A 19,206-nucleotide genomic window follows, 5' to 3' on the forward strand; every position below is an offset into this window, starting at 1 on the left:
AATCCTTGGCAGGCCTTAAGTAGAACCCGATCAACCTCTTTCTCTGTCCAGGGTCCTGAAATCTCCCTGGCCTCCTTTCTTTGAGGATCCCCTCAGCACACAACTGATGCAGTCGATCTTCCCAATGAGACTCCATTTCCGTACCCTTTCCTGAGAACGATTTTCAAACAGCATCCTTCTCACCCAAAGGTGGGGAGGGGGTAAATTTATGCAGAACATCTAGGTCTTAAAAGATTTGCATTAATTGAAAGCAACACGCTTTCCACCAAGGCAGAAAGGCGGAATCCTGACACACTTTCTCTAGTTTATCCTCACTTGGGAATAAAATCAAATCTAAAAAAACTAAGCACCCTGCTCGGTTGGAAGTGCAACATGTACCAGCCTGCACGGAAAACTCCCAATGCAACAGAGGTCATATGTAGAAGACTTCTACCGCACTGCCTGGCAACCGCAAATTACTTTGGGAGCAGGCAGCATTAGATCAACGAGACAGGGTGACTGCAAAAGGAGGGAATTATTTACAGGATGGAATGACAGCAGATATATTGGTCTTGGGGTGCCCAACAGCCAAGTTTCTCCCCTTCTTTACCAGCCATGGCAGGTTGGGTTATAATTCATCTGGGGTGCATTTATAGACCAAGTTTAGAAACTGGATTGGATTGAGTTCTATATGAAATTACCGTTTTCCCCCAACTGTAATTTTACAACCTAGAGATCCATGGATCACAGAAGTCTGTCGTTCTCCCCCTCCAAGCTAAATCTGGAGTGTTAACAGATGACTTTAAGATAACTCTGGCATTAACTGGGTTCAACTTAATGTGTTGCATAAGACTAGCCATTTATGGCTTATTCAATAAATTGTGGTTCAATAAATAATGGCTTCACCTTAACTGTGAGCCAAGCCACTGATGTCCCATCACAGCCTTCCTCAAAACAGATAAGACAGACAAAGAACAAATACATCATATCAGCTGCTACCAAACTGGCATAATTATAATTAGTTAACTAATGGATATATAACTTAAGGCAACAAAAATATTCTCCAATCTACCCATGGGAAACTCAATGTGTCATATTATTGTAAAACCAAGGCTGATTAATATGTGCAATTTCAAGCCGAGTTCTTCTGTCTTTGCTTTTAAAAAATAGGGCAATTTTTCCCTTGCTCCCCACCCCTCTGTTTGCTTTGTATATGGAATGTCACCAAATGATGATTTGCTATTCCAACAAACTATTATGCATTCAGGCTGTCAAATCTCTTGGGACAGACCCCCAATGCTGCATTTGGAAACTGGGCAACACGTCCCATTTTCTGAAGGCCCCTTTTGGTTTCCTTGTTATCATTTTTCAATTAATTCCTTTGTAGAGCTATTTTAGAGATGCTGAGACTTCCTTTTTCTGGGGCAAAACATGTATTTATAGCATGTTGGTCTACATATCAAAATAATTGCTGGTAATTCCTCCCTAGATAGCACATTGTACCATAGTGTGGAGAAGAATGTGGAGGAGGAGGAGGAGGAGGGGGGGGAGAGGAAGAGGAGAAGGAGGAGGTGGAGGAGGAGAAGAAGATGAAGAAGAATGTGGAGGAGAAGGAAGAGGAGAAGGGAAGAGGGAAGAGGAAGAGGAGAAGGAGGAGGTGGAGGTGGAAGAGGAGAAGAAGATGAAGAAGAAGAGGAGGAGGTGGAGGAAAAGAAGATGAAGAAGAAGAGGAGGAGAAGGAGAAGGAGGAGGAGAAGGAGAAGGAGAAGGAGAAGGGACACCAAGGAGCTGAGATGAGGGTCTTACAGCTACTCCATCATTTTGCCATCCTTGAAGTTCACCTTAGAAAGATCTTGGACTCAACATTTTGGGGCATAAACTTTCTTACTGCAGATGAAGTGATGGAAAGAAGGCTGCATGTTTTCCCCAGCTTGGAAGCCCACCTACCTTCCCCCTCCCCTTAATTCCTTCTTGCAGCCTATCAATTCTTCTGCATCCCAGGAACTCGTGATGAGTCCCATGATGTACAGAGTGGAAATTTTGCCTCCGCTGAGCAGAGTTTCAAGTGCAAACAGAAGGCATCCAAATGCAATTACAGCTTTAATAATCATTAGGAAAATTCAGCCTGGCTTCCCATGGATAAATAAAATGAGAATTTGAGGGCGCAGGTTTTATCTGGCCCAACTCAGCTCAGATGGCCTGGAATACGGACGTCTTCCTTGGGAGCTGGAGCTACTCAACTCAGTACGACTGCCTTCAAAATAAACAGTCCAAAATGGCACTCCTCATAAACTGACTACAGATGTTCTCCAACAGCTGCATATACAAAAATTGATGGCAAAATTCTGAGCATCCTTTTTTTTTAACGGGGGAAGCTGGCTCCATTTTTCTGAATGTTTGAGGACCCAGAAGGAGTTTCATTACATAGGAGAACATAGGAGCATGCACGGCACAACATACGGAAACAAACCCATCAGGACAAGATTCAACAGTTTATCTGCATTTAAAAGACACAGGACACTCTTGTGAAGACAGCAAAGTCCACATTTCGGACTGAGAGGAGCGCTGGTTTGAAAGAGGGGTCCAAGAGGCCATCGGTGTCCAAATTGAACAACCCGCCCTCAACAGAGGGGGAAGGATACAGCATCACCTATCTCCAGTCTACAACACAGTCCTCCTTTCAGCAGCTCCAAGAAGGCTCCACACCCATTTGCACCACTCAGGTGACCTTGAGGACACAGAGAAACCTCCAGGCGGCCTCAACGACTCTCTGAAAGAGTGCAAATGAGTATAAATCTGTCTGCAAGGAGTATAAATCCTTCCATTCCTCACCATCCAGTCAGAGCTGAAAAAGCTTCTTGGATGAGAAGCGAAACATCTTCAAAGGAAAACCAGAAAGTCCAGGTGCCTCAGTCCTTTAGCGACCATTTGAAGCAGAGGTGGGTTTCAGGAGAACCGATAGCGGAAATTTTGAATAGTTCGGAGAACTGGCAGTAAAAATTCTGACTGGCCCCGCCCCCCTCTATTCTCTGCCTCCCAAGTCCCAGCTGATGGGGAGGAAATGGGGATTTTGCAGTAACCTCCCCCCTGGAGTGGGGAGGGAATGGAGATTTTACAGTATCCTTCCCTGCCACGCCCACCAAGCCACACCCACCAAGCCATATATTTAAAAAATCAAAGGGAACATTTGTAAGTTCCTTAACGGCAGCCTTCTGATTGATTATAGCATTTATATTCCTCAGAGATCTAAAAGGTTCACAGCAGTTAAAAGATTAACTTCTCTTCCCTTTCTCTCTCTCTCTCTTTGTTTTCCAGAAGGATGTCTTTGGTAACCCAAGAAGGAGGAGGCAGAAAGGCCCTTGCGAAGGGAGCAGGTTGGTCCTTGACTTACGGCGATAAATGAGCCCCTAATTTCCACTGCTAAACAAGGCCGTTGTTATATGAGTTTTGCTTTCTTAAGGCCACAGTTTTTAAGCGAATGGCTGCAGACATTAAGCGAATCTGGCTTTCCCCCATTAATTTTGCTTGTCAGAAGCCAGCCTGCAAAGGTCACCAACAGTGATCAATGATGGCAGAACAATTTTATTTATTTAGAAAATTTATATTGCCGTCTATTTGCACATGGTGACTCAAGGCGGCTTACAGGACCTAAAAGCACGAGACAGAAGAAATAAAAATAATAAAAAATAAAATTAATAAAATAATAACCTTCCTCCACCCCAGCGACAGCACACAATGTGACTTCGTAACTATGCGCCACTTGCCAGGCGCACTGGGGATTTGTTGGAAACACGTGATTAATCCACCGTGGCTATTTTACACACCTAATGTGGAAAAACCTTTTGTCTCACCGCTCTTTTGCATTTCAGTATTTAACAACTGTGGGCCTCACAGTTTAAGGATTGATACTGTCATATAGTTAGGCCATGTGTAACTGACAGATTGGATGCCAAATTGTGATTTTAATACAGGTTTTGTCTGTAATTTATTATTTTATTCTATAATTTTTAACTGGATATATTCCTGGAGTGTTTTTATTTGTTCTGGTCTCTGGTCTTTGATTGTAATAAATTTGATTTGATTGATTTGCTAAGGGCCCGGATTTTGATCACATAATTGTGGGGATGCTGCAACAGTCATAAATCACTCTTCTCAGTGCTGTTGTAACTCCGAATGGTCACTAAACGAATGGCTGTAAGTGAAGGACTACCTGCATTATGCTACCAGGTGACCTGAACCCCTCGGCCAAGAAGGAGAATCCCTGACTCACCTGTTCTTGTGGCCAGGTCTCCCTGTCCTCTGGAGTCTTGGACTTGGTTTTGAAGCCCCTTGGAGCATCTCCAAGTTGCTTGGAGGCTGGAGGGATGTTTAAGGATTTGGGCCGCCCCAGATGCCGACTGGCCGCGTGTCCAGGCTCTCCCTTGGGACACGTCTCTGCATAGTCATTGGGTACGTTTTCAGTCCCATCATGCTCCGGGCTCATTTCCGATGCGCTGTTGATGCTGTTCATACTCATGCTCATCTTGATCTCCGCCACGATCTGGTCGATGTCTTCTTCCTGCTCTTCCAGATCCCCCTCTTCGTTCCTGCTGTGGTAAGGGGACATCCGGCGGGAGTTGCCATTGGCTTCCGGGGAGTAGTAACCCCCTTCGCCGGGATGGCAATACTGGATGCTCTCATCTTGATCCTGGATTTCTAAACAGGCCACCTCGCTTTCCAAAATCTGGATGCAGCCTTCGTGGTAGCCCACGGCTTCGGCCACATTGTCCTGGTGCTGGATTTTGGTCTCCACCCATTCTCCTTCCTCAATAGCTTCGTGGCATTCGTCTGTCTCTACGTGATGCTCTTCTTGAGGGACGTATTCTTCCCCGTTGCAGTCCATTCCTTCCAGGTAACTGTCATCCTCCGGACAATATCGAATATAGTAGGTGATTCCTTCCTCTTCCTCTGGAAGTCCTTCATCGTAATCCTCCTCCTCCGAAGTGTTGTTGACATAATCTGAACTAGAGTCCCCATCTGCGCTGTTATCGATATGCTCGGGGTCGACTGGGGGAAAGCTACCTGGACCAACTGAGACCGCGTCCATCACCTTCTCCACATAGTCTTCCCCGGGCAAAGTACTTTTGGCCTTTTCAGCTGCTTGGCCATGAGGAGAAGCAGGGCAGGCTCTTGTCCGGTGATCCAGCATGGTCACCGTGGTGCTTTGGCATTTCCTGTTTGCCATGGTGGACATCTTAGAGGGTAGTCATTTCTTTGCACTGGCTGTGGGAAAGAGTGAAACAAAAATAAGGATTACATGAAGAATTTATTATTATTATTATTATTATTATTATTATTATTATTATTATTATTATTATTATTATTATTATTATTATTATTATTATTATTTGGATTTATATCCCACCCTTCTCCGAAGACTCAGGGCGACTTACACTATGTTAACAATAGTCTTCATCCTATTTGTATATTTATATACAAAGTGTTGTGTCTCGCCTGCTCCCCCTGCCGCAGCCGGGCCCCTCTTATCTCCTGCCGGGCGCTGATAGTTCAGAAGAATGTCCTGACGTGCCTTCAGCCCCCAGTCCTGGCACCATGCCCAGGCAAACGGAGCAACTAAACCCCTCCCCCACAGCATGTGAGCCTGAAGAATGTGAGGCCAGTCATGAGCTAGGATTGCTAACAGCTGGAGGCTGGAGAGATCCTCGCTTCCGGAGAGTTGACAGGCGACGTCAGCAAAAGGAAGGGAGGGGCAGGCCTGGATAAGTGCTGAGTCATGGAGCCACACCCCATGGCCTATATAAAGGATCTGCTTTCTGGCATTCTCTGAGTCAGGCAAAGTCTAACTTGGATTGCTGAAGTCACTTCCTGGTCTCCTGCCTGCCTTGAGAACTCTGATAGGACTTTGGCAGAGCTGCAGAGGCACGCTTGATACGGACTTCCCCGACCCAGCCATCAGCGGAGGAGTGGGACACGACACAAAGTCAACTTATTGCCCCCAACAATCTGGGTCCTCATTTTACCTACCTTATAAAGGATGGAAGGCTGAGTCAACCTTGGGCCTGGTGGGACTAGAACCTGCAGTAATTGCAAACAGCTGCTGTTAATAACAGACTGCATTAGCAGTCTGAGCCACAGAGGCCCCTAAAACGAGAGCTACGAAGCTACCAGGCGGTGCTGAAATGAAGGGTTTCAATTTATCCAGGGTGGTGGGTTGCAATGGGATGGAGGAGAGTCATAGCTAGGTTTCAGGACCTATTCCAACAACAAGAACAGGGGAGAATGTCAAACATTCGTAGGATGACCCATCTTTGCTATAGTGAGGCGAAGGAATCCAAGCAGTAATGATTAGAAAAATATATACATTGAAATGGCTTAACCTAAAAGAAATTATATACATCTAGGAGCCCCCAAAGCCTTGAGTAAAGTTTCTACTCTCCTCAGAGCCCTTATTTAGATGTTTATGAGGTTTCATCAATGCAGTAAGTTAAAACAGTGAAGACGCTTCCATACAAAATGGCCGCCCTCATAATGAACCTTCTTCTTTGCCGTGCTAGACAGTTTGGAGAATCTTCTAAGATGTTCACCCAGTTTGATTTCTCTGGTCTCCAGATCTTTGTGTGAAATTAATCTGAGACAAGTTTCACTAGCAAAGGTCAGGCTGATTAGGAATTCTGGCCAAGGTGGCCCACAAGACATCTGGAGAACATGAATTTGGGAATGTTTAACTTGAGCTCCTACTCAAATTAACTTCAATTAATTAACTTCAAAAATTGAGGAGCTCTTACTCAACACCCACCCAATAAAGAAAAAGAAGTTGGCCGTAACTGAGAGATTAGTCATGCCCTTCCTCCAGAAAATATGAAGCACGTCGAAACGATGGAGGTTGGAGAAACACCATTCTATATTTTGAAGGAGACCATCATGAGGGATCATCAATATCATGAGCAGAAAAAACGTGACTTTCTGCTGCATCTTGTCTCACTCACCATATGTCTCCATAAAATTAATACACACCCTGTTCATGCATTAGAAAGCAGTGAAGATCATAAAAAAAGGTGACAAAACAATTATGACTAGAGGGAATAGCATCATGGTAAGCTTAGGTAAGATTCACATTCAATTAAGGTTTCAAAAATCTCACTGATGAGAAATTCAGCCCCAGTGAGCTTGGCGCAAAACCTTCGTTATTAAATCAAGCAGCACCATTTAAGGCAATATTGATTTATCACCATAAATGTGATTAAAAAGGGAAAATAAGCTGAAATTCTTAACAGTAAATACTAATGAGACTCCTACCGTAGTTATTCTCACCAATAATGGCTTGCAAAGCTACCAGACCCTTTAATCTTCTTTAAGTTGACAACTCTTTAAATTTCGCTTTCATTTAGCCCAAGAGGTTTTTTTTAAAAAAAAAATCAGCAAGGGGAAGCTGTCACTCTCAATGAGGCCTAGAAACTTGGTAGAAGAAAGAAAAGCTAACAAACAAGAGAATTAAAGGCTTCTTATTTCATTTTAAGATATGCTTCAGAGGTGTGTACCTATAAACACGTTGCTGGATTATTATTACATTATTTGCATAATATCACAACTATTGTGATCCTAGAAATGATGTTTGTTTATTTATTTAGAAAATGTTATATACCCACCCATCTTAAATACATAACTCTGGTGGCAAAAATCCATAGAAAATCCATAGAATTAATGAAAAATATAAAAATCATTTAAAAATAATTCAATGGAATCAAAAATAATCATTGAGGCTCTTCATAAAAACGAACATTGATAAATTGGGTTCCCTAAAATTCTGGCCTAACATTTGGAGAAAACAGTAGCAATTAGAACTAAGCCTGTCCCTAGATCAGCTTCACAGGAAGTTGTTTCAGGCACTATGGGAAGCTGAACAGACGCAAAAGTGAAGCTTCCCACCTTCCATCACCCAAAAAATATATCACACAATCACTGCTTTGGCTTACCTAATTGCCTCACCCTGAACAACCTTGAACCTTGACCAAGGGAAGTCTAACCATGTGCAAGGAATCTTCTCATTCAGGGTCAACTGAGTTGGGTTGAGTTGAGTGTCAGCTTTGGAAGCCATGTTAGGCCGGAAGCTTCCGTGCTGCCACCTTCTCATGTGTGGGAAAGTAGAAAGGGGGGGGCAGATTTAGTAGAGGGGTTGTCTTTAGACATAATAGCATTCCTCCTGTTGGTCAAGGTCAGGCCGATCCTGCATCTGGAAAAGGAGTGGTCGGAGCGCTGTCTCAAGATGGGACGGAAGGCGACTGGAGAATGTGATTGACTGAGGAGTCAGGGGGTGGTTTTGGGGGTTTTGATTTGCTGAGGGAAAATCCAGACCTCTTGGATTCGGATTATCCCAGATGTGCCAGTTTACCTATCCTAGTAAAAAGAACTTTGAAAGATGCGTGCTTTGGAGTTTTTACTTGGAGTAAAAGTAGGGTAAAAACTTGGAGTGGGAGGGTTTTTCTTGAACGCTGACATTGAGTTGAGTTGAATTGGTGGTTTGGTTTGGGTTGAGTTGGGTTGAGTTGAGAAATAACAGTCCTTATTATTTCTCCTGGCAAGTGTTTTTTCTCAGCTGCTATAGATGTTATGTGTAATTTTGTTCCATGGTTTTTCTTCTTGTTTCTAAGCAGTTTTAGCAGCCCAGGGAACACGCACTTGAGATGGGCAGTCATACAAATGGACTAGATAAACGAACAACTAAACATTGCACCATATAGAAACCAGGAGGAAAACGTGAGGTTTTTCAAGCTCAGGAGCATCATTTTGCACACCAAGCTCAAATTGCTTTGCCCAGGGTGAATGCACCAAAATCTATCTGGCATTTGCTGGCCATAGGCAAAGAAGTCTCTCCAGGTCCATGCTGTGGAGAGAATTGCATTGCCAGAAGAAACAGAGGCGAAGGCCTCTTTCTTTAGTAAGATTTGGAATTATGATTCCGAAAAACAAAGAAAGCTTTTCTCCGATGAAAGAGTGGCAGTGAGATACTCATTAACTTTCCCCCCACCCTCCAAAAATGATAATTGCACAGCAATTAAAAACAGTGATGGCAAGTCATATTGCTTAGTTATATCTGAAGCACGCATCCAAGAGACCAAAGGAAATCAATGCATAATTTGATTTCTTAATTTCTTTGCAGTCCAATTTAAGGCACAGAGTGAGATGGTCCTGTAGGCCTTTGTTTTTTCAGAAGAACAGACTGCATCATTAGCATGGAGGAAAAAACTCACCACTCCATAAGTTTCCTCTCTTTTTTTGCAATTAAAAGAAAGTATATTAAAATGTAAGCGTGTGGCACAAAAGTTGGCAAAGACTGTGGAATCTCTTTCCACACACCCCCAACCCATCAGATTTTCAACATTCTTCTGCTTTCTCTGGACCGGTATTTGAAGTCTTCCTTTCCCCCAAAAAACAATAGAGATGAAAAAAATCAGCTTCTCAAAGCAGAGCCGACAACTGAGCACTTCGCCCTTGCTAGGGTGTCTCTGCGTTGTCACACTATCACCTGGCTAATTTAATTTGATGGCATTTGCATTTATATTATTTCATCACCGCGCCTGGAATCGGCGTGGGCTTTTCATGCTTCACTCCCGAGCAATGTTGAGTAGATTACAGAACCAGCGGTCATTACAAGCCAGCAATTATTCCCTCAGTTGTCACTGAAATATAATTGATTCCAACAGCTAGAAACTTCCTTGATCAGAGGGCAGGAGAGAATGCAAAAAGAGGCCCCATTTTTATAGATATTGTGGGAAAATATATGTGGACTTGATGAGTTGGAACCTGCTGAGCAGCCAATCAAAGCTCACAGCTGAAGTAGGAGAGATTCGGGAGAGATCCCCAAATTCTATGCAAGGTATTTTTAAATTTTTAAATGAAATTTATATGCCACACATCTCACCGATACAGCGACTCTGGGCAGATAGTAGACCCAGAAAGCATAGTGTAACTTATTTCCCAGCTAGTCCTGTGCTGAGAAGGTCATCTCCATCTATCAACCGTTCTTCTCAAAGAGTTGGGCAAGAATGAGGCCTTCAGAGACTTTGTCATTCCAAAGAAGAAGCAGAAGATGGCAGGGACTTTTTCGTGGACGTGGTATGGAGTCTTTGCATGACTAAGAGTCACAGCGGCCAAAATTCCACGCAGTTTGACTGGTCAAAGTGGAGCAGTGAAGGAAGAAAGAGTTCGACATTCCAATGCTCTATCAGAAAGAAGCTTCAGGGATGGAGTTGAGCCATGCCAAATTCTTGGATGGTCTACTCAGATGCTGAAGATAAATGTGGTGGAGAAACTGTCTAAGCCAGGGGTGTCCAAACTTGGCAACTTTAAGACCAATGGACTTCAACTCCCAGAATTCTGGGTGTTGAAGTCCACAGGTCTCAAAGTTGCTAAGGTTGAGCACCCCATTCTAAGCTTTGCCATTTTTGCTGTCATAAAAGCCATAGAAGTTTGAAGGAAAGAAATCAGAGGTTGAGGTCTCCTTAACAGGAAATTAATTTCAAGATGGTTTGCCCTTCTTTGATCTCTGAAAAAGCTCTCAATTTTATATTTTTTATCTCTTCCCCTCCCCCTGACGTGATGACAAAGGTGACCTTGTTATCTGGATTAAAAAAAAAATTGTTCAGACAGACTGGAACCCGTCGACATGGAGTGCATACCAATGAGGAAGCAATGTGGACAGATTCCCAGATTCCTTGGCATTATCGGCTGATCGACTGAGATAACGGCTGCATCAGAAGCCATCCGGAGAGAGCAGGAATTAAAACAGCCCTCCCCCACCCACCCCGTACGGCCAAGGATAGTTGTTGCCCCCTTCCTATTCAGCAGGGGAAATGCTTATCTGCTTCCTTTCAGGTGATAGATTCCTTCACACCTCTAAAGATTTTTGCTTTGGTGATTTGAGAAACAGGGAAGATTTTCTGCTTAAGCCTAAATCGTCTGCAACCCAGATTCCCTTTGTCATAAAAAGAAGACCAAGGAGGCGGCTTATCTAGAGCTGCACAATGAAAGGAGTCACGCGCTGTTTCTGATGGCCACCATTGCGTTGCGTTGATCCAACGCAGATCAGTTAAGATTTTGGAAAAGGTGCAAATCCCTTTGGGTTCTGGAAATGATCGCTGTGCTTCTGGAACCAAACAGCTGTTTTTCATGCTTCCCTGATTCCAGATCCATGAAAGGGCAGCTCCCTTCACCTTCCTAGTGATCTAGTGATCTAGTACCAGCTAGTACCAGCTTCTACCAACTTTGGCCAGCTACTGGAGTGGAAACTTGGGGATTGCAGACTGCACAGCTTTGGGGGAGGGACAAATAGATTGAACCACCTCTGCCCATCTTCAGAAGCAACTGGTATGATTGACAGGATGTGACTTTCCTAACCAGCTTTCCAAGAAGCAAAATCAGGCTGGGATTCGCCGGGATTCGCTCAACGACCATTGGATTCACTTATCAGCTGCAATGATTTGCTTAACAGTAATGGCAGAAACAGTTGTGAAGTTAGGCACATGTCACGTAACAACTGCTTCGCTTAGCAATGGAAACATCAGCCCCAATCGTAGGTCTAGGACTACCCATATAGTAGGTTGTGCAGGGAAAACACGAACGAGAGAGAGAGAGACCAGCTCCTGTTTCTTTGGCATTTTGAGGTGTAAAATGGTTTCGGTCTTGTTTTGCCATTTTTAGAGAAAGTCTAGCAAGAATCCATGCCAGGTTCCCATTTAGATCAGCTCTTTTCTTAGCTGATTTCTCCCCCAGCAACTGCTGATGTTTCTACTTTGAGGCACATTCCCCATCCAATCAGTACTGAGGCTGTATTTTTTACGGCGTGTCTTCCCACCGAGACTGTACAGCTCCTAAAATAAAGATTTCACCTGTGCTACGGGAAACCTACGAGCCAAACCTTAATAAAAGGTGGCATTCCCCCCCCCGCCAAACTCGGTTACAGTTTTCCTCCTTGTTAAACGGGCAAGAGGACTGGCCTCTTTGCATCTCCAATTTTTGCAAGCCGTTTCAGCCATTGAGGAGATAGCAATGAAAAATGGTAGCCGTAGTGAATTCTCCTGTCCTGTCACCACGAAATCGGTTCTTTTTTGTAAAAAAAACAAACAAACCAACAGCACAAAACATTAGTTCTGCAGAGCTTATTATCTATGACATCCCAATTTGCACAGAGGAGTGAAGCTGCTTGATCTCAACTATACGTAGCAAAGATACCGGTTCTCAGTCAAAGTGGCATTGCTTTTCTTACTGGCTGCAAACTTATTCTTGATTTTTGCAAGAGGAGAAAAATAGATTGCAAGAACAGAGACCGTTATAGATTGGAGGGGGAAAAAAACCCTCACTCACTCAACCAATCCCACTTTTTTTCCTAGATGTATTTGGTTACCATTTAATACACCACTATTGGACAAAGTCTGTAAGATTACAGGCCCTTAAATTATCTCTGCAGGGAAGAGCCATTAGTGCTTAGCATTAGACCGCACACAGATTTTAATGGAATCCCAGCGAATAAAAAGGATATCGGAGGAACTCCAATGGGCCTTTAGCTGAGAAGGAGCAGAGTTTGTAGAAGGAAAAACTGTTTTGTCACTCCTAAGGGACGATTCCCCATGTCTCATCTCTGGCAAGGAAATGTATGAACCCCGAGAACCCATGGGGCACACCCCTCACCGCCGATGGGAGCTGAATTTCCACACTGACTAAGCACCAGATGAAAGGGCACCCTGCTTCTCTCCCAAAGAGAAGCTGGGGTAAAAAAAATTACGGGCAACAGCAATCCAGAGCTTTGCTGGAAATTGGGTCCATTTGCCCACAGAAAGAAGGTCAAAGGTAAGTAGGATAGATAAGTAGGGTGTCTTCTAGAACACGGGTCTCCAACCTTGGTCCCTTTAAGACTTGTGGACTTTAGCTCCCAGAGTCCCTCAGCCAGCTTTGCTGAAGTTGAAGTCCACAAGTCTTAAAGGGACCTAGGTTGGAGACCCCTGTTCTAGAAGTCTTTTTGGACATGCCCAACCTGGCTACTTTTTGAGAATATGCCTCTGAGATGCTTTCAGATCCCCAAATAGTTTTTGATTTACTCAAGTGTCCTGGAACTTCTTGAACTTGGGAAGCGACGTTTGTAGAACAATGTGGAGTGAGAAGAAATGGACCTTCCATTCCTATCTCATAAATGGGGACCTTCAATCAAGAGAGAGGATCAAAGACATCAAGGAGGGTCCACATGAATGTATCTAGAGTAGCTTTCAAGGTTCAGTAACCTGACCTTGTTTCCTTATAATGAATCTAACTAACAAGACTTTGGGAGGTCTCAAGAACTAAGTTAGGGACAGGTCATCATGGAGAAAATCTATAAATGTGGTCACTAAGAGATGACACCAACTTGATGGCACATAACATAATCAATCAATTGCTTAATTAATCCAAGCGATTTTTGGTTATCATTAGGGATTTATTAGCAGATGGCCCACCATCTCAGATGGCTCTCAAGTTCTGCCAGAAATGATGGTTTGTTACCTTCTAGATAATCACAGCTGCCCACAGCTGCTGTAGGCCATACTGAGCTAGAGAACTGAATGGTTGGGCTCAAGGTTGAAAAAAACCAACTACTTAAAAATCAAGACAGGTCAATATTGAAGTCAGGGATGCAGAGAGGTTGTAGGCCAGTCAACGTCTCAAACTATGTTCTCAAAATTTCCTTCCACCTCTACAATTATATGATTTAATATATGACAGCTCTGAGATGACTAGATGTGTAGGTGTCCTTCCAAAAGTATTCACGGAAAAGGATCATGTGTAATTGATAGATCTCCAATTCAATCCAATCAAAGAAAACCCACCTTGAGACATGAGCCGATTAGCATTAGAAGATAATAAAACCATCTGGGAAATATCTGTAAAAGATACAGCCGAGGGAAAACATTAATAATACAAAAGATGTCGTTTGAATAAAGGCCTTCTCCAAAATGTTTCCCTTTTAAGACTGGCTGAGATTTGGAGACAATAAGCAGATCTTTAAATGTGGTTTGCAGCATATTGGGTTGCCTTTGTAGAGCAGGGTTGCTTTATAAATAGATTATGTGCCAGGTGTGCACATTCACCCGGCACATGAGAAATCAGCTTTAAAAGATTTTTCACAGAGTTTTCCAAAAGCTGTATTATGATGCAACCACAGACCTTTCCAATTATTACACCTGGTTAGTAGATAAAACCGCCTGTCAATCATTTCAGCAGATATTCAGGGAAGCTTTCCCTCCCCCTCCTTAAAATGTCAGCAACATCTTTTATTATTATTAGCCCTACTCCTTCCCTTCGGTGCCAAGAGAACTATATTTTCAATTTAATCTCCCTCCATGTCATGAAGGATATTAAAGCTAAACAGGGGACTTGACTTACAGCCGTTTTCCCTTTCGGTCTGCAGCTAAAACATCACCATTGGCAGAAACTTCCCTCAGGTAGTTCCCAGACATGAGGATGGACTAGGTAAGCAGAGCAGGAAATCAGAGGTTATCACCACCTACTAGCTTTCTATACCTTCGAGGGGCTTATGGGTAAAGAAACCCTCTCTCCTGAGGACCTTCTTCTGGAGAGAAGCTCCACACATTGGAGTGGACAACTTTTGAGAGACTGGGAACAGCAACGTAGCCGCCTGATCTTCTGGAGGACATCAGGAGACCATCTAATCATGTCTTCAGAAGGAGCTGACTCTGCTGCTTAGCTTTTTTGGTAGGATTCAGGGTCAGGAGCTGAACAGGAAAACTTCCAGAGGGAGGCAAGCTGCTCTGATTCCTATCCTGACCATCCCCCAAAGTTTGAGAAATAAGTCAAAATTAGGCGTCAATTCTACCACTTTGTAACTCTGTTTTGGTAGCATGAGTTTGGACATAATGCCTATGCCTGTCCCACAGCACATTTTCTTCTACTGATAGGTCATTCCTTAGGGATAGGCAGACAAGATAATGGGGTCAGTTTTTCTCCTACCAAGTCACTGACTGATGGACTACCGGGCATACAAACAAGCATCGTCCCAACGTCCCAATTAATTCTTTCTCTTCCTAACAAGCTGAATGCTCGTAGCTACTAATATTAAATCACACAGCAAGATTAAATGAACAAATGATGTCTAGGAAAAACAAGAAAGCAGCACCAGAGGAAAAACACATGTTGACCGGCTGTGCAGGAACACAAGAGTTTTAATTAAGAGGCGATCAATGAAGCAACGGGCAACGCTCAGCATGGAACCGGAAGAGACGGAAGCTTGTTTGGTGAAAAACGTAACGGTAGCAGGACCAAGAAAAATGATTAAGGACTTAAGACTTCGCTGGACACTGGTGGTCCTTACTCAAAGAACGCAGCTAGTTGAATATCCCTCGTATAGGAATAGAGACTATTTTGCTGAAGTACCACTCCTGGCACGCCTGGCCGACGGGGGTGGCTGATGGAGTTGGATTCAGAAATATCTGACAGCCCATGTTCCCCATCCCTGCCATTGCCTCCACATTGGGAACGTCTTGTCCGCTGAATGTAAATAGTTCACTAGGGCTTTAATAACAACAAAACAACAGAGTTGGAAAAGACCTTGGAGGTCTTCTAGGCCAACCCCCTGCCCAGGCAGAAAACCCTACACCACTTCAGACAAATGGTTATCTAACATCTTAAAAACTTGCAGTATTGGAGCATCCACAACTTCTGGTGGCAAGTTGTTCCACTTATTAATTGTTCTAACTGTCAAGAAATTTCTCCTTAGTTCTAGGCTGCTTCTCTCCTTGATTAGTTACCACCCATTGCTTCTTGTCCTGTCCTCAGATGCTTTGGAGAATAGCTTGACTCCCTCTTCTTTGTGGCAGCCCCTGAGATATTGGAAGACTGCTATCCTGTCTCCCCTAGTCCTTCTTTTCATTAAACTAGGCATACTCAGTTCCTGCAACCGTTCTTCATGTTTTAGCCTCCAGTCCCCTAATCATCTTGGTTGCTCTTCTCTGCACTCTTTCTAGAGACTCCACATCTTTTTTACATTGTGGCGACCAAAACTGGATGCAGCATTCCAAGTGTGGCCTTACCAAGGCCTTATAAAGTGGTATTAACACTTCATGTGATCTTGATCTTTAACGGAGAAAATATCTCAAGATGTGAAGCTCCTCAACTGTCCATCTGTCCTTCTTCCAGTGACAATAAATTTGTTGTGAAGGTCCAAGGCAGAATGAATTTGACAGATTAACAGAGTTGGAAGGGACATTGTAGGTCATCTAGTCCAACCCCCTGAACCTGAGAACTCCCCCCGTTTGGAAACCAAAATGTGCTTTACCAAAGTGCACATCTTTAAATTTCCTAGTCTGAACACATCCTATAAGCTTGATTGGCATCTCTCTTGGAAATCAGGCACCCGAGGGTAGAAATAGCATCCGGCAAGAACTGGCGGCTTCCCGGAATGCGTGGGAAGGATAAAAACCCGGAGAAGCAGCCACTGACGACTTGCAAAATAGAAGCAATCTGCGGAGGCTGTTGCAATGAGGGATAGAGCTGTGAAGAACAACGTTCCTTCAAAATGATGAGCGGGACAGATGGTGGAAGCTCAGAGAATGCAAAGAGGGAGGAGGGAGTCCGACATCTCAATATTTCGAAGGAAAAAGGAAACCAAACCTTCTTTGGATAAGGCGCCTTGGATTTCTCTAGGCCGGGGGTGGGGAACCATGGCCCTTTTATGATTTCTGGACATCAACTCCCAGAATTCTATCCTGGCTCAGCAATTCTGGGAGTTGAAGCCCAGAAGTCACAAGGGGCCATGGTTCCCCACCCCTGGTCTAGGAGCACAGCAGAAGGAATTCATACAACCGATATAGCAAAGAAGGGAATTCAGACCTTGATGTTTTATTTATTTATCAGACTTGTATGCTGGCCATCTCACCAAAGGCCAAATGTCTAAACGGCTTGTGGACATTGAATAAATGCAGTACAAAACATGAAAAACAATAAATAGATCTCAATTTTTGAAATTCAATTAAAATAAAACTATGGATGGAGGGGATGAGAGCAGAGTGTGCACAGGAAGGAGGTGGGCACTCCGGTAGCCACCCCCAATGTGCTATACCTCATGCAGGTAGTTCTCGACTTATGGCCACAATCGGAATCAGATGTATCATCTGCCTTGGCCACTGGTTTCTCTAGTCAATCTATTGCTGCTGCTTTTTTTTTTTCAAACAATCCCCTGGAATCTGCCTTCCTTTAACTGCAATCTGTTTTTTGTATTCTGCAATCCAGTAATTTTTCCCCCCTTAATGGCCTTGACAGAACCTTCTTTTAATTTCTCCTAGTATTTTTTTCACTGGCCAAGTTCTTTTCCTTAATGGTGACGTGTTATTGCTTCTCTTTTTAAAAGGCATTTTATTAGGCCTTTTGTTGTCCCGTCCTTCTGTGCCAATCCAAGAACTGTAGCTGAAGAGCATCTAATAACTGGTTTAATGTAAAACAAAAAAGCACAAAAACAACATGTGCCATACTGAATTCTTTGGATGAAGAGCAGGGAGGATGAGCTACAGAAAGCAGCGTCTGCAGATGGATGCAAGATGACAAATCTATGGAACAAATAAGCATGATGTTGAGGCAGAAATGAGGTGACCTCTTATCTCCACCAACACATGTGGAGCATCTGATTCTCAGTTCACACTCCATCTCACAGCATGGATAAATCACATCACCCCAACAGTTGTTTTCTAGAGGACTTTAGGAATCCAAAACACCATCTTGATCTACTTTCCGAATGGATCGAAGGTGTCAGATGCCAAGAATGTGGACCATATGTTAAGTAGCAAGTCAGAAGATACCAGTTGACCAGAATCTAGTCAACTAAATTCAGTGCTGAATTGCCACCAGATAAGGATCAACGGAATTCAAAAAAGGGTTGCACTTAGACCACTTGTGGCAATGTAAGGACTTTAGGCTAATGACTTGTTTAACTCTACCCCTGCCTGTTCTTCTCCTACATCAGGACGCAACAAGGTTGCTTCTCTCCAATTAATCTACAGTGAAAAAGAAACTCCAACCAGCTGGAAAAACAATCCAGTGATACAACCTAATAACAACAGTGAAATTGAACTATATAATAATAATAATAACAAATGAGTTGTAAGGGACCTTGGAGGCCTTCTAGTCCAACCCCCTGCCCAGGCAGGAAACCCTACACCATCTCAGACAGATGGTTATCCAACATATTCTTAAAAATTTCCAGTGTTGGAGCATTCACAACTTCTGCAGGCAAGTCGTTCCACTGATTAATTGTTCTGTCAGGAAATTTCTCCTTAGTTCTAAGTTGCTTCTCTCCTTGATGAGTTTCCACCCGCTGCTTCTTGTCCTACCCTCAGGTGCTTTGGAGAATAGCTTGACTCCCTCTTCTTTGGGGCAGCCCCTGAGATATTGGAAGACTGCTATCATGTCTCCCCTGGTCCTTCTTTTCATTAAACTAGACATACTCAGTTATAAGGTAGGTAAAATGAGGACCCAGATTGTTGGGGGGGCAATAAGTTGACTTTGTATATAAATATACAAATAGGATGAGATTATTGCCTTACACAATGTAAGCTGCCCTGAGTCTTCGGAGAAGGGCGGGATATAAATTCAAATAAAATAAATAAAAAATAAATAAATATGTTCTAGCCTCCAGTCCCCTAATCATCTTTGTTGCTATATTAAAGCTACCAAACTGTTCCTGCATTTGAAGGCCACCCTTCTTCTCTTTTCTTGGAATGAGGAGGGGGCTTCTTAGCCAGTTGTCCTTCTCTGAGATACACTGAGATCTTTCTGCTCTGCCAGATACCAGCGTTGCTCTTTTGATCGCTGAAAGCCTCCCAACAGAATGGGGCACCTCTGCCAAGGTGAGATTCTCCTGTGTGTTGAACGCGCGCTAAAGTGAGAAGAATGAATCCAAGGTTTCCAGAAGGAAGAATGTCATGGGCATTACATATTCATTCAAACAAGCTGGGGGTGCGCACAATGACAAGCTTTCTTCCGCTGCCTGCTGCTTTCCATGGAAACCATTAAAAAAAAAACACCCAGAAAGATTGAAGCCCCTGAAAAAAGGGGGTGGAAGAATAAGAAAGCCTCTAAAAAAAACTATTGGGAGTTTCCAAGTTCAAGTCCCACTGCTTTGCCTTCTGCAGAGGGAGCTTCTGTTAAGATTTTCTTCTTATCCTTTCTTGGTTGACACCTTTTGCAATGTTTGAT

The 19,206-nt window shown here is 43.4% G+C and overlaps 1 protein-coding gene across 2 annotated transcripts in view; it reads right to left on the reverse strand.

Annotated features, from left to right (window-relative positions):
• The window catches only part of APBA2 (amyloid beta precursor protein binding family A member 2), a 70,084-nt gene that overhangs the window by 21,956 nt on the left and 28,922 nt on the right, over positions 1 to 19,206 (reverse strand). For both annotated transcript variants that reach the window (XM_058156494.1, XM_058156495.1), the window contains exon 2: positions 4,250 to 5,241. In XM_058156494.1, coding sequence (XP_058012477.1) covers positions 4,250 to 5,212 — 963 coding nt within the window. In that variant the 5' untranslated portion in view covers positions 5,213 to 5,241. The remainder of the gene's footprint in view (positions 1 to 4,249; positions 5,242 to 19,206) is intronic.

Source organism: Ahaetulla prasina, chromosome 13, assembly GCF_028640845.1.
Source record: "Ahaetulla prasina isolate Xishuangbanna chromosome 13, ASM2864084v1, whole genome shotgun sequence".
Classification (NCBI taxonomy): Eukaryota; Metazoa; Chordata; class Lepidosauria; order Squamata; family Colubridae; genus Ahaetulla; species Ahaetulla prasina.